Below are 16,502 nucleotides of genomic sequence, written 5' to 3'. Positions count from 1 at the left end.
TTGCTTGCAGTTTATACCAAAAGACAGAGATCATGTTTTGGCCCACAATGTAGAAAATGCAGGTCTGCCAGCTTGTGCCAGAGACTAGATCTAACACCACAGATGCATGCTGCTATTTGCCACTCCCTGCAGGAAATCCATTTTTACTATATACAGTGGCAATTAGCCTTTCCATTAAGACAAAGCTGATATTTCCAATAAAATCTAGTTTTTCTGGAACAGAAGTTCTAAAAGACTAGTGGCTTAGCAAACTAAGACATTATATCTGCTGACTACAGCTAATCCCCACGTTTCGAGTATTACACAAATGATATGGCAATGTGTATTTGGGAAAGAATATTTAGCTCAGCATTTAAAGTGAGACAATTTCAGCGAAGATCTGTTAAGTGTATTCTTTCACAAAGAATATGCACATTTTACATATCTTGATTTGGTGACTGACCACTTCCTCACTTCAAAACTTTTCAAAATATTTGTTCCTCATGCAGCTATTATGTAAATTCACTACACAGATGTAAGAATCCTTTCCTATATAGATCAGGAAGAGAAAAGACAACTTGTAGTCTTTGAGAGAAAAAACCACACAGATGGATATAGAACTTGAAGTATACGTTTAATTTCTTTAAGTTCCCCTCTTAAGTACTAGAGGAATTTTTTCAAATGTAAAGAAATCAGTGTTTGCATATATGTACAAAAATTCCATTGACATTTTTAACCACCACCTGCTTCTGAATAACAAATTTGCAGTAAGTAAACAGAACATTATAAAAACGCTCAATAGTGCATTTTCTATTAGGACAATTCGACGTAATACCATATTTAAAATAAAAATCCTAAAATACAGAGTGAATCCCTTTATAAAGCTGACAATTGCTGATGTGAACCATAAAAATATAACGTTCTAGCAGTATGCTTTGGACTTGTATAATTATTAGCTGACAGTATTTCTACTGCACCCCGTTTTTCTAGCTTTAAAAGTCAACTCTAGCATGAAACGCGACAAAAGTTATAGCCTGGGAACACTTTTTGTTTTTACCCCATGTGATATGGCAGTGTTTAAGATTTTGGATGCCTTATTTCATGTTTAGCACTCAAAATAAAGTGAAAATTTAATATGAATTAATCCCTTGCAAATAAGGTAACATATTCACTTACTTTTGCATTTAAAATGATGGATCTGCACCAAATAATGTTGTTGTTTTGAGTTAGCAATGACATATTCATTCATGATTCTGATTAGCAGGTTGCAACTTTATTAGAAAAATTTCTGTAAACCTGCATGACCTGCTAGAACACAACTCTTTTTAGCTTCAGTTGAATGTATATTTCAAGAACTTACAACATATGGATTTAAAAGATTGTGGGTGTGCTTTTTTTTTTAAAGCTACCATAAGTGTTAGAAGGGTTTAATCCTAACTTTTGGGATTAAGAACCTGATTTGAACCTATGTCTGAAAATTGGATATTCAGATCTCAATTAGTTCAGTTCTAGGTATCCCAGGACCTTGCAAACTAAATGCCCCCTCTTATCTATGCACAGAGGGTAAGTGGAGTATGACATTAAATTTTCAAGCTTCTTTTTGAATTTCCTTTGCATGTTTCAGTTGAGCGCCTGAAGACAAATTTTTAGTAATTTAATACTATCAAAAATTATTGTATTAACTAAGAAAAAAAGACAACTTTTTACAGTTCAAAGCTCCTGATGAGATACAAAAAAAATAATTTTCACTATTGCAAAACGTTTGAGAAAAGTAAACAATCTCAAAATATTACAGGAAGTTAATAAAGCAAGCTACTATAGTACATTGCAGTACTCATTAGCACTGCTAAAGCTGTATTTGTCAGCTTTTCCATTATAAACCCAGAGTTTATTACTGCCATTTCAATTAAAAAAAATCATTTCTTAGTATACAAATTCTTAAACAATGAAAAATGTATTTATTTACAAGTAATTTTAAATCAGTTGAACCAGAGTTTTGCAAAAAATTATTCAACACAACTTTTGCAAACCACTTGTCCATAATGTGGACTCACTTTTGGTATTAAAACTTCCAAAGTACGGTGGATACTTTTTATTAAGCATATCACTTTTATAGCAATGCCATATTACAGATTAATAAATAGTCCAAGAACCACACAATGACATCTCCCGAAGATGGAAGAGATACATCCTAACTTAGAAGACAATGTTTTACCCACAAACATTTTGGAATGGGCCAATATGATTTAATCTGTCAAAACTAATTTTCATGTTTATTTTCATGGACTCGTAATGTGACTCAAAGATTTATAATGTCCAACTTCAAAGACAAACTGATGTGCTCCACGCACAGCAGCATGAATTGAAATAGGACTGCCTAGAAGCAATTTTTTTCCTGGGGTCTTAAACATTGGGCTAATTATCACAAAGAAAATCACTTAAAAACATTTAAGTTCTTAGACAACAAGTTGGATATTAAGAATGAACTCTGATTCATCACCCTTTTCTTTGCACATTGTGCCTAATTATTACAATCGGCATGGTATACAATATCTCACCCGTTTCCTCATACCTCTGCAATAGCAAGGTACAAAGGGGTTGAGTGTTAAGACAGTGTGGCAGTCTGTTTTCATCACCTTGCTACTGTTAATCAAATCTATGTTTATAAGAAGTATGTACAAGACACCACTGAACTGACAGCCAGCTTTTAAAAATTAGCATTTTAATAAAATATACAGATGGCAACCTTTACAAATATTTTTCTTCAAAGTTTTATAGTTATCAGCATTTATTTCAAAATAATAGGCTGAGAGCCCTCCGGTATTTATAGGGATATTTTGAGACAGTACAGATTGCTGCACTCAGAAAAGGAATAACAGCAAATGTATATAAATGTAATTTCATGGCTTGGAAAATGTGATTCAATCAAATAAAGTTAGTCTTCATAGTTTGTTACAGTAGCATTTGGCATAAGGGAAAAAACCCAAAACCTTAGTGAGTTGTGCTCAAAATGTCCATTCGTCAATGCAGCCAGTCAAATGAATCCACTGCTAATAAGGAAGTTTCACCTCACTCAGTAAACATCCTTCACTTTCACTTGTGACACTGACAGAACAAAGGTATTACAACATTTACATAGAATTACTAAATACAATCTACATTGCTCAGGAGACATTTTCAGCTAGATCTGCTGCTTTCACTGGGGCTTCGGTTGTTAGAGTAACTGCGATCACTTTCACTGTCAGAGCCATAAGACCTACAATTTAAAAAAAAAAAGAAAAAAGATTAAAACTCCTTACAAATCAGATTTCCATCTTTTTGTTTCAAGTTCAAAATTGTGGCAATCCAAATCTTAGGAGATGAATATAGGTGAGAAGAAAAGAAATCTGCGGAAACTTCTACAGGAACACAATGTATATCCATTCTGAAGCACTTGGAGGAGAGGAAGGTGATCAGGAACAGTCAACATGGATTCACCAAGGACAAGTCATGCCTGACCAACCTGACTGCCTTCTAGGATGAGATAATTGGCTCTGTGGATATGGGGAAAGAGGTGGACATGATAGATCTTGACTTTAGCAAAGCTTTTGATATGGTCTCCCACAGTATTCTTGCCAGCAAGTTAAAAAAGTATGGATTGGATGAATGGACTATAAGGTGGATAGAAACCTGGCTAGATTGTTGGGCTCAACGGGTAGTGATCAACGGCTCGATGTCTAGCTGGCAGCTGGTATCAAGCGAAGTGTCCCATGGGTTGGTACTGGGGCCTGTTTTGTTCAACATCTTCATTAATGATCTGGATGATGGGATGGATTGCACCCTCAGCAAGTTTGCAGATTACACTAAACTGGGAGGAGTGGTAGATCCGGGGGAAGGTAGGGATAGGATACAGAGGGACGTAGGCAAATTAGAGGATTGGGCCAAAAGAAATCTGATGAAGTTCAACAAGGCCAAGTGCAGAGTCCTGCACTTAGGACAGAAGAATCCCATGCACTGTTACAGGCTGGGTACTGACTGGCTACGCGGCAGTTCTTCAGAAAAGGACCTGGGGATTACAGTGGATGAGAAGCTGGATACTAGTCAAAACAAGTGCCCTTGTGTTCAAGAAAGCTAGCGGAATATTGGACTGCATTCGTAGGAGGACTGCCAGTAGATCAAGGGAAGTGATTATTCCCCTCTATTCGGCACTCGTGAGTCCACATCTGGAGTACTACATCCAGTTTTGGGCCCCCACTACAGAAAGGATGTGGACAAACTAGAGAGAGTCCAGTGGAGGGCAACAAAAATTATTAGGGGGCTGGGGCACATGACTTACCAGGAGAGGCTGAAGGAACTGGGCTTATTAAGTCTGCAGAAAACAAAAGCGAGGGGGAGATTTGATAGCAGCCTTCAAGTATCTGAAGGGGGGTTCCAAAGAGGATGGAGCTTGGCTGTTCTCAGTGGTGGCAGATGACAGAACAAGGAGCAATGGTCTCAAGTTGGAGTGGGGGAGGTCGAGATTGGATATTAGGAAACACTATTTCACTCGGAGGGTGGTGAAGCATTGGAACGGGTTACCTAAGGAGGTGGTAGAATCTCCATCCTTAGAGGTTTTTAAGGCCCGGCTTGACAAAACCCTGGCTGGGATGATTTAGTTGGGGTTGGTCTTGCTTTGAACAGGGGGTTGGACTAGATGACCTCCTGAGGACTCTTCCAACTCGAATCTTCTATGATTCCATTGAAAATGTGATCATTTTGATAGAGCTTCATCATTTCTAAGCCTATTTGTTACATCCAAAACGTTGCTAAATTTCCACAGTGAAATCCTGTTTGCGGTGAGGTCAACAAGGCATTTGCCATTAACTTCAGTGTGGCCAGGATATCACGCACAGTAATTAAATTTTGGAAGCAGAACTAAAAAATATATTTTGTTTTGCTTCAGTTCAGTGAGCTAGCACAGGCTGAACAGGCAGTCTTTTTGAATGGATCCTTACAGTTCGTTTACTTGTGTTTTCTCCAAGGGCCTAATCCTGCAAAACCCTTACCTCATGTGAGCAGTATCAAATCAACAAGTGAGTAGGGGTTTGCAAGACTGGGCCCCCTGAAATGATAAAACTAGGTTTTGGAAATATCAGCATATCAAAATGAGAATAGGCACTTCCGGGCTGTATAAACCAGAAGTGTTGAATATTTGGCCATCGGCCAGGATGCAACTTGCTTGATGTTCTTTTTTGGCCCTTTTGGTTGTGAAGAAAACCTTCCAAATGCAAATAAATGTACCCTGATCCAATGTTGTCTTCCTGATGTTTGCAGGCAGCCTGAAACAATGATTCAGAGGGGTCTACTTCCCACTCTCCATTATCCTCATGAGGATGTCAACATTAATGCATAATGAAACTTAACTTTAACAGTGTGGTAATGCACACCAGTGGGGTGTCAATTCTAGTGTTGTGCACTAACTGACTGAGGTAGACCCTGTTGATGTGCACTATGTGTTCTCTAGTGCACAGTAGGAAACTTTGAGCTCACACCAGCAGGGTCTACACAGGCCAGTTAGCATGCAACACACTGGTGAATGTTAGAATTCATACCTCACTGATGTGCATTACTGCACTGTTTAGACAAGCCCTATGTCACCAATGGATGGGATGGGGAAGGGGTGGGAGTAATGTCCACAGGCTAGAAACGGAATTGTTACAAGGAGAGAAATACAGAGGAAACAAGAAAATTGGGGAATGAAAAAGAAAGGAAAATGCAGAAAGAAGAGAAACAGTGATAATGCTAAACACTGACACATTTTCCCACCAAGTGATGCTGGTTGAGAGAACAACTAAAACTTAAGTTACTACCAAAAGATCATATTCCACCCTTGATCTTTGTGCAAACCTCCCAAGGAATTCCATTGTGGATTGAGGGTGCTATATAGTCCCAAATTTATACCATGGACCACACTGTACAGACAGCAATACCAGCAAAGCACTAGACTTGTAGACAACGGTTCTTTTTTAAACATGTGCTAGGAATGTCACCTTTAACAGCAATTGGACTGTGAAGAATGTAGCCAAAGTCTATAGAAGTGTAACTGTAATTACACTCACAGTTACTTTAATTGTAGCTGTAATTACATTGCAGGAAGCATCATTTCGATTGTCATTCCTGTTAGCATAGTTATTTTTCATCTCCCATTCACAAGTTTTTTGTATTGACATTGAGGTCTAGCTAAAAAAGAAGATCTACCATCCAGTAGAATCTTGACACAAGGTAGTTTTCAGTCCTTTATACCTATGGCTTTTAAGCACAAGCATGGTTAAATTTAAATCCTGCAATTACTATTCCTGATTTAGCCAATGGGAATTAAGTGACAGATATTTAAAAAATACGTATATGCATGTGTAGAGATGAACATACCCACATACACACACAATGGATTACATATAATTGTACAATGATTTGTCTCTTCTCTTAAATTCCTCTGTGCTCCTCTTTCCTTTTGAATTCTTGAAGTAGGGATTGTGTGTGTTTGTGCTATCTTTTTATATTTCTGGTTCTTAATTTACCATAAAACGAATTTGCTAGTAACAGTACATTTTATACTTGAAAAAGACTGCATCTGTTGAAAGGTTGTTCCTTATAAACTTCCAATAAAGCACCTAAGGAAATTAATTGTGTACAGTTAAGTTTATGAAGTTGAGGCACTGAAAAATTACGTACCTGGACCGTCTGTCATAACTTCGAGATCTGCGGTAGCTGTCACTCCTCTGACTTCTACTTCGACTTCTGCTATAGTAACTATCATAAGTATATGACCTACTTTAACAGGAAAAAAATAATTGAAGACTTTGGAAAGTTCTTTTCTAAAATGATAAAAATTAGAATTTTGGATGTTTCTTGTGACGACATTTATATAAGGAAAGATTTTTGTTGCTACATTCCTATTACTACTTGAAAGATTTGGCAAATAAGCCAAAGTAATTGTAAATGTAATAAAATGTTTATCAGGAAGAGTATAAAGTTTCTTCACAACGCAGTGGTTTACCCAAATAAGTGGTTTACTTTTAAAAAATAATTCAATATATTTTAAAACAAAATAAAGAATTTTATAAACCTGTCTACAAATTTTGCACAAAGTATCAAGAATATCAAGCCTTGACTTCCCTCCTTGACCATACTCTTGTAAAATAAACAGCAGAAAAATTTGGGGGGATTTAAAATGGAGGACAAAAGAGTAGAAAACAGCAGTAAAGGGCACCAATCAATTCAATTCTTTCCAGCGCCTAATACCATGCCCATGCCTGTGATATCTGGATACTCTGATTGCTCTTTTCCTCTTTTAAAACAACCTGATTTAATTTCAGGAAATTAAGTTTGCTATATTATGGCTTACTATAAAGATGTACTTTGAACAATATCACTGTCTTAATATATTTGCTCATTATAAAAATTACTTTGTTCTCAGTGGTCGTGTAGTATCATAATCCATACCTGGATCGACCGTGATGATCATATGAACTGCTTCTGGATCGACTTCTACTATAGGTTCGACTGTGACACAATCAAAGAAATACATTTTAATCATTAAATTCAGACCAAGTACTGAATTAGAAAAAAATTTTAAGTGACTTGCTTGGATATTCCTTGTCCACATTGCATGACATTTAAACATATTCTTCAAAAATAAGCAGTTACAGTCTGTTTCTCTTCGTAAAAAGCATACATATTTCAGAGTAGATGGCTTCCAGGATGCACTTGCATAGCTACAACTCAACATCAAAAAAAGTAATTTAACTTACTAGGATGTGTCTGATTTGTAGTTTGTGATAAACACATACTCAGGGCGTTCTTATCTCTATCACAGAAACTTACCTATGATTAAGGTTAAGATTTTGTCACAGGAATTTTTCAAAGTCATGGACAGGTCATGGGCAATAAACAAAAATTCACAGAAGCCCATGACCTGCCGGTGGGTGGGGAAATGACAGCCCAAGCCCCGCTGCAGGGGGTGGGGCTGAGAGCCGCTTCAGCCCTGAGACTTCAAGAGGGGGGCAAAGAGCTGAAAGCCACACTACTCCAGACCGGGGGCGTGGGGAAAAAGAAGAGGGGCCTGATAAACGTTCCAGCCCTGCTGTTGTGGCAGGGCTGAAGCCAAAGATGTCACTGACATCCACTGAAGTCACAGAATCCATGACTTCTGTGACCTTCCTGACAAAATCATATCCTTACCTATGACTCTTGTAAGTGTGGTAAGATCTACTTCGACTTCTTGACCGATCTCTACTGTACCATCCTCTGCTTCGGCTTCTTGTATAGCTTCTTGATCTATAATTGATAAACAACTTTGAAAAGCATATACTGAATTATTATTAAAATGAATAGTGACGGAAACAGAATTAACACTTCAAAATAAACTTGAAAAATAAAATGCTTTACTGAAAATTAGTTAGTGAAGAGATATATTGCTAGTTTCTAGTTAGCACATTACTGTTGGAAAATGAGAGATCCTGTCAACACAGAACTTGCAGTTTTATCTCAAATTTGTTTGCTTACTGTTTAAGTAAAACAGTAGATTACTAAAACAGAGATTACATAACAAATTGCTAACCTATATGAGTAAGTGGAACTTCGTGATCGACTTCTTGAGTGACTATAGGATAGAGATCTTGTTCGATGTCTGGATTTAGATTCAGATTTACTTCGTGACCTACTTAGACTCCTGGATTGGCTGTTGTCATCTCTACTTGGAGGAGACTGTTCATCACTTGAACTCTCTTGGTTCCTTGGTCTCCGATTTAACCGTGCTGTCTTTCTAACTTCATCAAACAGAGATCCTGGCCTCACTTTATTTTTACTTTTTATTTCTATTCTTAAACCTTGTGGCTTAGAGTCAGGTGCTGACGTACTGTTTGTAACTTCTGCAGCACTGCTAGTAGTAGCAGATTGTAGATTACCTACACCCTGTAACGGTTTCCATTTATTATCTAGCATACTACTTTGTACATTTTCAGTTATTTCACTTTTCAAAGTGTTTTCCACAGTAGTGACCATGGTGACGGAGCTACTGTCTTGTATTCCTACTTTTTTGACTTCTTTAACATTGATCAATTGTTTAATACGGTTTCCTTGTTTGGCTGTATCTGGTCCAGGGTTCTCATTCTGTAAATCTTTGTTTGCATTAATATTTAAATTTTGAGATTTAGCACTCAGGATGACAGGAGACAAAACGTCCACAACCACCTTCCCAGGAGAGTTACGATCTGGAGTACAAATCTCCATGTTATCATCTGTCTGCATAACATCCTCTGATCCATTTTGTTTATTTTCTTCACTATGTTTAACACCTTTCTTTGAAGTAGCCACATTTATTTCTGAATTTAATGTACTGGCTGAATAGTTGTGATCACTGTTGTCTTTATTAAGGTGACTATGATCTGGCGATGTATCGCACGTAGTGTTTTTATTTGAGAGGTTCTCATCTTCACAAGACTTTTCACCATTTCCAGTTTTATCTTTGCACATTTTGTTGTTTTCATAAGCTTGTTGGTTTTTATCTTTACTGTCCCTGGTAAGTTGCTTTTGTTTTTTATCATCTCTGGTAACAGGCTTTTCATTCATGTCCTCATCTTCCTCCTCCCCAAACTCCAGTGGAGGCTGCCAGTGAAAAAGCTCTTTTTGTTTCTGAACCTTATGCTTCTTCTCTTTTTTATCCTTTGATTTCTCTTTGGCTTTTTTGGAATGTGACATTTTGAGGTTCTTTTTGGACCCATGTTTGTGTTTTTTTGACTTTCCTTTAATATTTGCCAAACTGGAGTGGGAATTCTCAGATGCAGAAGAGGAGGACTGTTGTTTGCTTGTTTTCCAAGTATGGTCAGAAGAATCCAGAAAACCTTCTGAAGAATTTGATTTAGTTTTCACCCTGCTTTTGGTAAGACTGAGCGCTGTTTCAGATCCTGATGTGGCCTCACCTTCCTCTTTACTGGATGAGGGCCTAGAATCTTCTCTACTATTTCTAGTCTCGCCTCTTTCTGAATTTGATTCTGAGTCCCATTTACTGCCTGAATAAGTCTTTCTTTTTGTCTTTGAACCACTTCTATGCTGTTCAGAAGTTTTCTCCCTCAAAGATTTCTTTTTTGAATGGTCACTGTCCCATTCAGACTTGGATTTCTCCTCACTTCTGTCAGCAGTCAAATTGTTTTTATTCTCTTTCTGGTTGTCTCCTTCTGGTTGAGAATGTCCTCCTTTTTCTTGGACTGGCTGTATTTTAACAGAATGCTCGCTATCTGTAGAAAAGTCTAAAGATGATCTTCTCTCACTCTCTTTTCGTCCTTGAGAAGACTCATCATAGGCTTTACTCTTCCTGACAACTGTGCTACTTTCAGAGCTACTCTCTTGCCTTTTCTTCAATGATTGGAAATTTTGCTCACTGGATTCAGATTTCCTTTTGCTTCCATGTCTATCGTCATCACTAAGAGAGTAATAAGATGATGAGCCACTATAACCTGACTGGTCACTGCGGTATCTATTTGGTGACCGAGATCTGCCAGTTGACCGAGATCTTGATCTTGAACTAGATGGACTCCTTGATCTTGAATAAGATCTAGAGTAGGATCTGCTTCGGGAAGACCTGCTCCTTGATCTTAGCCAACTATCCGAACTTCTCTCACTATGAGACCTTGAATAATCACTTCGATCACTATCTGAACTCTTTTGTCGCTTACGGGAGGAGGAGGAGGAAGGATTAACTTCTTTAATATTTGTTAAATTGTAGCTACTTTGGGTAGGCGTTACATGGGTTGTTTTAGCTTTCATTTCCTGAATTCGCTCATAGGATGGTTTCCAGGGCTTTTGTCCAGGTTTCCACCTAGAAGGTGGAGGACTGTCACTTAAGGGTATAACTGGAATATTTTCAGCTACAACAGGCTGTACTACAACTTTATCACTCTGTGGTATTACTGCTCTTACAGGTTCAGTCTTGTTTGGCTTATTTTCATTCAATTCTGCTGTAGTATTTCGTGGTGAATTTGAAACTGTCCTGTGGCGCCTGGAGTTAGTGCTAGATCTTGATCTGCTTCGAGAATGAGACAGTTTAGATGCTGTTCTTGATCTAGAACTTCTTCTGGAATAAGACCTTGATCTAGATCTGGATCTACACCTGGACTTGTAATATGATCGAGAGTCTCTGCTTGATAGAGTTGATGAACTCTGGTCATCTTTGTCAGATTTAGACCAGTCTCTTCTGGATGAGCGTCTAGAAGATAATGAGGAAGAAGGAGACTTCCTCTCACGATCCCGAGATGACTTTGTCCTCCTGATAGAAGAACGAGAGGATTCTACCTCTGATGAGGGTGAGGGTCTCTTTTTTTTAGTTTGTTTATGTTTCTTGAAATGCTTTTGCTTTTTGGCTTTCTTTCTGTGTTTTGTCTTCTTTTTCTCTTTTCGGTGCTTTTTGTGGTGGCTGGTATACCTCAGGGTACTGAGATCAGAATAGCCATTATGTGACCAAGACCTTGATCGCTGGGACAAACTTCTTTCATCCCATCTGCTTGAGCATGGGTCACTCAACCTTAAAAAAAAAAAAAAAGTACACAATATTAAAGGAAATTCCCTAAAAATTAGTTTGCTTATTTTCTACATCCGATATAGAATATCAGTACAATTGGATCTTCCGAGTGCTGAATGAAACTAGGTACAGGAAAATGCTATATTTGGTAATAAATAAGGGTTTCTGTCACAAGGGTACATATACATCTTTAAAAAAGCCTATTATACTATAAAAAAAATTCCCTTTCACATATGAAATGGCTTTATTAATTATGAAGTTATTAGATTGCTACTTCTCATCTGGGAGATAATAGCTATCAAATATCAGTTAAAATAATTAGTTTTACAGCATGCAGATAAACTAAATGATGTAAATGGCTTATATAGTGCACAATCTCACCATCCAAAAAAAAAATATGGTAGCTTACCAGTACAGTAACTGTTGTTCTTTGAAATGTATTGTGCCTATATACACTGCATGTGTTTGTGCACCCAGTGCACTTGAGTCAGACTTTTGCGAGGAGTATCACCAGGTGGAGCACGTGCTCTGCTCTCCTCATGCTCTAGGGTGAGGGCATGAAACAGGTATGGCTACTGCCTCCCTCTTTGTACAACAATGCGAAGGAACAAAATGTCCAAAGTAGCAGAGAAAGTGGCAGGGTCCTAGAATGTATATGTGCACAACACATCTCAAAGAACAACTGTTTTTTCTCTTTTGTGTGATTGTGCACATATACATTCCACTACAGGTGATGCATAAGCAGTTCCCTTACAGGTGGAGTGACTTCAGATCATCTGAACAGAGATTGCAACATTGACTTGCCAAAGTTGGCATTGTCACGAGATGCTTGAGAGATGGTGTAATGAGCACAAAAAATATGGACAGACAACCACATTGCTGCCTTGTAGACATCAGCAAATGCAACACTGCTCAGAAATGTTGATGAAGTAGACATGGAGTGAGAAGTTATTCCTGGTGGAGGAGAGACTTCAGCAAGATTGAAGCAGAACTTAATGCAGTCAAAAATGCAATGTGAGATTCACTCAGTTGACACTGATTGACCCTTAACTTGCTCAGCATAAGCTGTGAAAAGCCTGGGAGAACTCTAGTGAAATCCAAGTAGAACACCAAAGCTCTACGAACATCCAATGTACAAAGTGTTCTCAGCTTTAAAAGAGAGGTTTCAGGAAAAACTCTGGCAAATGAATAGATTGACTCAAATGGAAAGCTGACACAACCTTAGGGTGTGATCTAAAGGAAACTGTCTTAATGGAAGTCCATGAAAAGAGGATCAGCAAGAAAATTATGATGTTCTACAACCCTCTTAGCAGAAGTGACTGCCACCAGAAAGTACACTGTAACGGTAATGAGGTGGTAGCCAGAGACTCGGGGGGGGGGGGGGGGGGGGGGCTTATGGATTTGGAGAGGACTAGACTGAGATCTCATATAGGTACAGGATCAGGCATAGGAGGGTAAACACTGAATAGACCTTGCAAAAAAATTATGTCCAAGCCAGCTGCTCTCCCCATTACTTTAAACAAGACTAAGCTGAAATCCTGCCCCCACTTTAGTCAATGAAAAGCTTTCCTTGCCTTTAGTGGGGCAAGAATTGTACCCTAAGCTTTTCCAGTATTATTCACAAAAACTTTGAAGGTGCCTCCCAGCCCATGCCACTAGACTAGCACCCCTCAGCAGAAATCTTTCCAGCTGGGGAAGGAAAAGGGGGGAGGGGGGAATGTCAAAAAGCTGCCTCTGTGCATGTGCCAGTAAGCAGAGCTCCTCTATCAATCCAGATTCTGGATTGGTGAATGCACTTCTGACCGAAGCAATATACAGTAAGAGAAATTTTATTGCTGTTTTTTTTTCATCATATGCTTTAAGCTTCTGTTTGGTTGATTGCAACACTAGCTGTTCTTGTGCTTGGAAGTGAAGACAGGCTGTGGCTCTTTGTACAAAACATTTTTCTTCTGAAGGCGTATTTCCACAACTCTTTGGTAACTTTCCTTGGCATACTAAGGAACAGTGCTGTATTCACGTATGGATTAGTTCAGTCATCTCTATTATGCAGGGACTGAGAATACCAAAATAGCTTCTGAATTACAAGTTCTTTCAGAAAACTGCTATGCCCAGTTTTCTTAATTTAAAAAACTTTTTAAATTTTATAACATACAATTTTTAACTGATGTTCTTTCAGAAAACTGCTATGCCCAGTTTTCTTAATTTAAAAAACTTTTTAAATTTTATAACATACAATTTTTAACTGATGTTTACTAGGGATGTAAATAGCATGTAAAAATCCTACTCATGTAGCTGATTAAAATTCTATCGGTTAAACGTTTTACTGGAGAACTAGGGGGGATCCCGGCTGCTGGCCCCGCGCCCAGGGATCCCATGCACCGCTACAGACTAGGGACCGAATGGCTAGGCAGCAGTTCTGCAGAAAAGGACCTAGGGGTTACAGTGGATATGAGTCAACAGTGTGCCCTTGCTGCCAAGAAGGCCAATGGCATTTTGGGCTATATAAAAGTAGGGGCATTGCCTGCAGATTGAGGGACGTGATCGTTCACTTCTATCCGACATTGGTGAGGCCTCATGTGGAGTACTGTGTCCAGTTTTGGACCCCACTCTACAAGAAGGATGTGAAAAAATTGGAAAGCGTTCAGCGGAGGGCAACAAAAATGATTAGGGGACTGGAACACATGACATATGAGGAGAGGCTGAGGGAACTGGGATTGTTTAGTCTGCAGAAGAGAAGAATGAGGGGGGATTTGATAGCTGCTTTCAACTACCTGAAAGGGGGTTCCAAAGAGGATGGATCTAGACTTTTCTCAGTGGTAGCAGATGATAGAACAAGGAGTAATGGTCTCAAGTTGCAGTGGGAGAGGTTTAGGTTGGATATTAGGAAAAACTTTTTCACTAGGAGGGTGGTGAAGCACTGGAATGCGTTACCTTGGGAGGTGGTGGAATCTCCTTCCTTTGAAGTTTTTAAGGTCAGGCTTGACAAAGCCCTGGCTGGGATGATTTAGTTGGGTATTGGTCCTGCTTTGAGCAGGGGATTGGACTAGATGACCTCTTGAGGTCCCTTCCAACCCTAATATTCTATGATTCTAAAAGCAGGAAACGAGAGGGTTAGAGCAAATGGAACCCCCATCTACTGGTGGATATAGTGCAGAAATAGAAGCAGGTGAACTCTCACAGAACTAACTGAAAGCCTGACCATTTTGGGGGCAACAAGTACTCCAGTACATATGTAGCCTCTGTGTGAAGGGGTGATAAATGTTAAGATTGTGCCCAAATCAAAAACCTCTTCCATTTTCCTGCATATGTGGCTCTAGTGAATTCCTTTTTGCTGTTCACAAAGATGGTCTGAACCTCTCAAGAGCACAATTTCTCATGAGAATTCAACCAGAGATAATCCATGTCATGAGATCGAGAGATTGGAGGTTTGGATGTAGAGACTTACCTTGGTTCTGAGACAACAGATCCTCAACTAGAGTTGAAGTTAACGGAGCTCGAACAGAGAGCTGATGAAGGGCTGTGAACCAATGCTATCTTGGACGTGCTGGTGCATCAAGACTGAAGTTACTTTTCAGTTTTCTGAATACTCTCGGAATGAGAGAAATTGAAGGGAATGCACATAGAAGACAACTGGACCATGGAAAAAGAACAGAATCTGTGATGGAATCTGGGTTGCAGCCCATCCTGGAGCAAAATCTCATACACTTGTTGTTCAGGTTGGTTACAAACAAATGTGTTACTGGTGAAAAAATCTGGAAGAGAACGTCCTTCCTGATTGACCACTTATGTTGGTCTATGAAGGAATCTGCAAGTGTGTTTCTTAATCCTGGATGGTGAAAGGCCTCCAGGGAAACATCATGATGAATGCATAAATTCCATAGGAGCATAGCCTCCTGGCACAGTTGGGACAATCTTCCACCTCCCTGCTTCTTCAGCTAAAATATGGCGATGGTGCTGTATGTAAAATCTTGTACCACCTGGTTCTCGATGGTGGACATAAACATCTTGTAGGCAAATGAATAGCTTGTAGCTCTACACATCTATGTGGAGTGAAACTTCCCGGGGTGACCAAAGAGCTTGTGTCCAGAGTTGACCGAGATGGGCTCTCCAACCTTCGGCAGATGCATCTGTTATCAGAGTCATAGTCAGTTCTGGGGACAAGAATGGAATAATCTTGCACTCATTGTGGGGATCCAACAACCAAATGATAGACTGAAGCACTCACAGTAAGTACGCAAATCCGTATGTCCAGAGGGTTCTGGGAAGGACTATATATTAAATGGAACCAGGCCTGCAGATAGGTAAGGTGAAGTCTGGCTTGTAGAGTTATGTACATGCATGAGGCCGTGTGGCCCAGAGCTGAAGGCAGGCATACACTGTTGTCATTGGGTAGGAATTCAGGGTTTTGGAAAGGAAGGCTAAAGACTGATATCTTTTATGTGGAAGATAAGACTTGGCTGTCCTGGCATTAAGGTCTGCTCCTATGAAGGATATGCATTGATTATAATTGTGATTTGTCCAAATTTAGTTTCAGACCCAGATGGGAGAACAACTGCCTGATTAGAATGCTGTTTTGGACCTGGTCGCTTGATGCTCCACAAACTAGCCAATCATTATGGTAAGAAAATATCTGAACACCCCAGCACTAGAGATGGGCTGCTACAACTGCCATGCACTTGAAGACCCTTGGAGCTGATGATAGTTCAAAGGGAAACATTGCATACTGGTAATGATTGATGTCTGCTAAGAATCAAAGGTACTTCCTGTCAGGAATTTATCGCCACGTGGAAGTAAGTGTCTTGTAAACTGAGTGCTGCATACCAATCTCCAGGGAAGGGATAAAAGCAGTGAGGGTAACCAGCCTGATCTTGATTTTTTTTTTTTTTTTGATGAAATGGTTCAGCTTTCTTAGATCTAAAATGGGGTGAAGGCCACCAGATCTCTTTGGGACCAGGAAGTACCAGGAATAGAAACCTTTTCTTCTGTGTTG

General features: G+C 39.1%; 1 protein-coding gene across 1 annotated transcript in view; it reads right to left on the bottom strand.

Annotated features, from left to right (window-relative positions):
- Window positions 1-696: 696 nt before the first annotated feature.
- The window catches only part of NKTR (natural killer cell triggering receptor), an 82,446-nt gene continuing 66,640 nt past the window's right edge, over window positions 697-16,502 (bottom strand). The window contains exons 13-17 of the mRNA XM_074946405.1: window positions 8,558-11,515; window positions 8,179-8,274; window positions 7,441-7,500; window positions 6,670-6,768; window positions 697-3,235 (exon numbers count right to left, since the gene is read on the bottom strand). Of these exons, the coding sequence (XP_074802506.1) occupies window positions 3,157-3,235; window positions 6,670-6,768; window positions 7,441-7,500; window positions 8,179-8,274; window positions 8,558-11,515 (3,292 nt within the window). The 3' untranslated portion in view covers window positions 697-3,156. The remainder of the gene's footprint in view (window positions 3,236-6,669; window positions 6,769-7,440; window positions 7,501-8,178; window positions 8,275-8,557; window positions 11,516-16,502) is intronic.

The sequence above is a fragment of the Natator depressus genome, chromosome 2 (assembly GCF_965152275.1).
Source record: "Natator depressus isolate rNatDep1 chromosome 2, rNatDep2.hap1, whole genome shotgun sequence".
Classification (NCBI taxonomy): Eukaryota; Metazoa; Chordata; order Testudines; family Cheloniidae; genus Natator; species Natator depressus.
This window is presented reverse-complemented; position numbering and strand designations above follow the sequence as displayed.